The 5,102-nt window shown below is 54.8% G+C and overlaps 1 protein-coding gene across 1 annotated transcript; it reads left to right on the forward strand.

The window, feature by feature from the left end:
• Positions 1 to 759: 759 nt before the first annotated feature.
• On the forward strand, positions 760 to 3,640 carry SLC25A5 (solute carrier family 25 member 5). The gene is made up of 4 exons (XM_045996259.1): positions 760 to 956; positions 1,989 to 2,475; positions 2,708 to 2,848; positions 3,238 to 3,640. Exons 1-4 carry the CDS (start codon positions 846 to 848, stop codon positions 3,393 to 3,395), a joined length of 897 nt encoding a protein of 298 aa, XP_045852215.1. The 5' UTR covers positions 760 to 845; the 3' UTR covers positions 3,396 to 3,640.
• The last annotated feature ends 1,462 nt before the right edge of the window (positions 3,641 to 5,102 follow it).

Consider the following 5,102-nt stretch of genomic DNA (forward strand, 5'->3'; position numbering starts at 1 on the left):
CCCTGCTTTCACTGGGGAAGCTCCAGAACAGTGCCAGGTTTGGGGTGAAAAGAATGAGGCTCCCGCCCTAGCACAAAACTTAAGGGGCACCAAACAACTCAGTAGTCACAACAAATGATTTTTAGTGCACCATTTTTGAAAAGTCAAAAGTAAGGCCAAAATCCATGAAGAATAAATTATCACCATTTAAAATAAAGACAGAATCGCACCCCGCACTTGCAGGACACTGCCTCACATGGCTCACCCTAATCCCAACCCTGGGGCTCCATTTCAATTTTATTTACAGAAACCGGCGACCGGCCGTCATTTGCCCATAGTATTTTTTTCTTTTTTTTAACATTGCATTAACTATTATTTATCTTAGTTACCGAGATTTTGGTTTTTGGTTTTTTTTTTTTTGTTTGTTTGTTTGTTTGTTGTTGTTGTTTTTTGCGTCCCCTTCAATACTGCAGAGGTTTCTATGCAGGCACACCCGTGACCTCACCCGGCCTCCCCACTCGAAGGCCTCTCCCAGAGTCCAGCGGCCGTAGCCCAGGTATAGCCCGGGGCCGCAGGGTCCTCAGGCCGGGGCAGGTGTCCCGGGCGAGCCGCGCCGTGCGGGAGGCCGGCCCCGGGGCCCGACTCCGCGGCTCCGCCCCCCGCGTGCTGAGCCACTCAGCCACCCCGTGGGCCCGCGCGCTGGGGCTCGGTGCCCGCCCAGGCCCGCCCCCGACGCCGGCCGCCGGCCGCCGGGGCGCCGGCTCGCCCTATATAAATCGGCCATTTGTTTCGCTCCGCCCCAGAGTCCCGGAGTCCCAGCCGGTTCCTACCGCAGTCCCGCAGTCGTCCGTCTCATTCCTTTCAACATGACAGATGCCGCTGTGTCCTTCGCCAAGGACTTCCTGGCGGGTGGAGTGGCCGCGGCCATCTCCAAGACGGCGGTAGCGCCCATCGAGCGGGTCAAGCTGCTGCTGCAGGTACCTCCGGGGATGAGGGGGGGGAGGGTCGAACCAGGAAGTGGGGGAGGGGGCGCGCAGAAAGCCTGGCCCCGGGGCCGGAGAAGAGGGGGTTAATTCTTCAGTTCCGTTGGGGGAAGCGGCCCGATGTGGGCAGGGGTGGCCGCAGAGGCGGACCAAAGGGCCAGCTCGAGGGAGGTGCTTTGGTGACCTGAAGTTCTGGAGCCAGGAAGGGGTCGGGTCGGGGCGGAGGGAGGCGAGGCGGGCCCGGGCCTTGGCATCCCGGGGGGTGGGGGGGCAGCGGCGAGCTCGGAGTGGGCAGCCCGGCAGCGGCCGCCTCCCGGGGGCCTGGAGGTCAAGGGCGAAGCCTGGAAGCCGGCGCTGGAGGGAGGGACACCTGGCCGTGCCGAAGGCCTCAAGGTCGCGGCAAGGAGATAACATAACAGCCCGGCGCAGGCCATGCGGCAGGTCGGGGGGCCGCGCCGCCGGCGGACGCGCTCTCACCTCGCTGGGCCGGAAGCCGGCGCCGGGAAGCGCGTGTGCCGGCTGCGTCCGCCCCCGCGCAGCCGCCGCCGTGTCCCGGCAGCCTAGCGCCGCGCTCCCCCGCTCCGGCCCTAGAGGGCGCCCCCGGATGGGCGCAGGGCTGGGGGCCTGTGGGTCACCTCTGGGAGAGGAACAGGGGCGGAACGGAACCCCGAGGCGGAGGCCACGGTCACCAAGGTGACCGCGCCCTAGGCGGGACAGTCCCAGGTGCCTCTGAACCTGGGTCTGAGGTAATGACCTTTCTCCCAGGTCTAAAGGTCACGGGTCCGACCCAGGGTGCCCCCCACCCAAAGGGGTGGAGGCTTCATGCCTTCTAAGGTTGCAGAGCACCCCTTCCACGGGGACTGGCCTCCGAGGGTCGGGAGGGTCCATCCTGTATGATCTAGAAGACTGGCTGTGGGGAGTAGCTAACCTGAAAGCCCAGCCAGTGATACAGAGGATAACATTCTCTTCCTCTCTTCCTTCTCCGTGGTTGTAACTCTCCCTGTCGGCCCTCCTCTTGTCTGTCAGGTGCAGCATGCGAGCAAGCAAATCACTGCGGATAAGCAATACAAGGGCATTATAGACTGCGTGGTTCGTATCCCCAAGGAGCAGGGAGTCCTGTCCTTCTGGCGCGGTAACCTGGCCAATGTCATCAGGTATTTCCCCACCCAGGCTCTCAACTTCGCCTTCAAAGATAAATACAAGCAGATCTTCCTGGGTGGCGTGGACAAGAGAACCCAGTTTTGGCGCTACTTTGCCGGGAATCTGGCATCGGGTGGTGCAGCTGGGGCAACGTCCTTGTGCTTTGTGTATCCTCTTGATTTTGCCCGTACCCGCCTAGCAGCTGATGTGGGCAAAGCCGGAGCTGAAAGGGAATTCAGAGGCCTCGGTGACTGCCTGGTTAAGATCTACAAATCTGATGGCATTAGGGGCCTGTACCAAGGCTTCAATGTGTCTGTGCAGGGTATTATCATCTACAGAGCTGCCTACTTCGGTATCTATGACACCGCTAAGGGTAAGTTTGCTCTCTCTACTTTGAAGCTGTGTTCCTTTCATCAGAAAGGTGGTTAATGCCGGCCGGATTTTCCAGAGCCAGAGATCTGCTGTAATTGCTAGAGGAAGCCGTGGTCATCCAGGGCAAACTCTGCACAGGGATGAGATGTTGGTGGGGGGGAGGCGGGGGTGTAGGAAACAACAGGCCCCTAAAACTCTGCTTTCTAGTAAAAGCGTCTCTTCCCTCTTCCCAGGAATGCTTCCAGATCCCAAGAATACTCACATCTTCATCAGCTGGATGATCGCACAGTCTGTCACAGCGGTTGCTGGGTTGACTTCCTATCCGTTTGACACTGTTCGCCGCCGAATGATGATGCAGTCTGGGCGCAAAGGGAGTAAGTTTCGCTGGAGCAAATGATAAAAAGACGCGCAGGCCGGGGACAAGCTGGGGCCACAAGCTAGCGGTGCCTGGCTTTAAAAATGAGGTCTGTTCCTGATGGCGGGATGGGGTTGATGGTGTCTGCCTTTGAGCAGGCCCTTTGGATGCCTGTGAATGAGGGTGCTTAAATGGTGTTAGAGCTTAAGGCCAAGGGGTCGTCTACATAGCCCTGTTCTCTGCTCACAGCATCAGTAGTTCAGTATCACCCAGGCGAATGTGTCAATGTCAAGTTTCCTGGAACTGCCGTCCGCACTCTTGGAGGCGGGGCTCCAGTTTGGTCCAGTAAGTCTGGGAAGGACTCTCATCAGCCTTTGGTCACCGACTCCGTGTCTTTATTCTTTGCAGCTGACATCATGTACACAGGCACAGTGGATTGCTGGAGGAAGATCGCACGCGATGAAGGCGCCAAAGCGTTTTTCAAGGGGGCGTGGTCCAATGTTCTCCGCGGCATGGGTGGTGCTTTCGTGCTGGTCTTGTATGATGAAATCAAGAAGTTCACATAAGTTATTTCCGAGCCTTCTCCCCTCCCTCCCGGGAACAGGCATGTTGTATGATAGAACATATCCTGAGCATTCTTGACAGACTGTTGGCTGTCTGTTTATCGATGGCAACTTTCACTGGTTAAACGGGAAGCAATAATACCTGAGCAGTTTTCTCTTAAAGCCATTTCCATGATGATGGGACTCAATTATATTTTTTATTTCAGTCACTCCTGATAAATTTGAAGAAATAAAAAATATCTGAAATATGTTTTTGTCCTTGACTTGATTTGCATACGTGGTGAGGGCAACACTTGAGTAGATGTTTGTTCCATGTCCTTTAAGCGCTGCAGTAGCTCCTGAGAGGGAGAGCTTTCCTTCCAAACCAGTCTCCAGCCCTTCACTTATCAGACAATACCTTGGTCCTGTGACCCAACGATATTCCCAATATAACAGCAGTATTCAGGCCCGGTATATCCAGAACCACAGGTCTGTTGAATGGGGATCGTCCTAACTGAATGAGCTTCCTCCTAAAAGGACCATGTACCCACCTTTCCTGGTCCTGTGCTTACTAATCAAGAAATAGAAAGAGTTGTCCACTTTAAAATGGTAATTGTGGGGCGCCTGGATGGCTCAGTGGGTTAAGCCTCTGCCTTCCGCTCAGGTCATGATCTCAGGGTCTTGGGATCGAGCCCCGCATGGGGCTCTCTGCGCAGCAGGGAGCCTGCTTCCTCCTCTCTCTCTTTCTCTCTGCCTACTTGTAATCTCTGTCAAATAAATAAAATCTTTAAAAAAAAATAAAATGGTAATTGTATGAATCTCATCTAATTTAAACAGGAGAAACCCTTAAAATGCAAGGCAGTAAGTGAATGTTCATCCAGTTGCCTTCTGTCCTCCATCTTGACCCAGCCCAAGCCGTTTTATCTAATCCCATTCAAAGCAGGATTAGGGCTGGCCGGGATACTAGCGGCTGAGATGGCAGTGCAGGTCACAATTACCGGAGGGAGCAGAAGAACTGCCGCCACAACACTGATTTCAAAAGAAAGGAAATGTGGCATCTGCTGCCTTCTGTCAAACATGCTAATAATAAGCCAGGTCCTTGGAGGACACGTGTTTCTTTTGGATAAGCCCTTAAGCAGGATCCACATGAGAAATGGTTAAGGGGTGCCTGGGTGTCTCAGTCATTTAAGCGTCTGCCTTCAGCTTGGGTCATGTCATGATCCTGGAGTCGGGATAAAGGCCCGCATCCAGCTCCCTGCCCAACGGGGAGTCTGCTGCTCCCTCTGCCCCTCCCCCTGCACCCCTGCTCATGCTCACTCATGCACTCTCTCTCAAATAAAATCTTTTTAAAAAAATTGTTTAGTTTCTGTAGCTCCTGGCCAGGCCTCAGAAATTCAGTGGATTTTGACTGCAACCCAAGATTTGTATAAAGAATAAAGCGCCGGGGCGCCTGGGTGGCTCAGTGGGTTAAAGCCTCTGCCTTTGGCTCAGGTCATGATCTCAGGGTCCTGGGATCGAGCCCCGCATCGGGCTCTCTGCTCCGCAGGGAGCCTGCTTCCTCCTCTCTCTCTGCCTGCCTCTCTGCCTAGTTGTGATTTCTCTCTGTCAAATAAATAAAATATTAAAAAAAAAAAAGAATAAAGCGCCATGGCTGTCAAATGGCAACCCTGAAAGTAGAAAGTGATGGGTGACCCATGCACACGGGCAAAACCTATTCCTGAGCAACAGCAC

This window comes from Meles meles, chromosome X (genome assembly GCF_922984935.1).
Source record: "Meles meles chromosome X, mMelMel3.1 paternal haplotype, whole genome shotgun sequence".
Classification (NCBI taxonomy): domain Eukaryota; kingdom Metazoa; phylum Chordata; class Mammalia; order Carnivora; family Mustelidae; genus Meles; species Meles meles.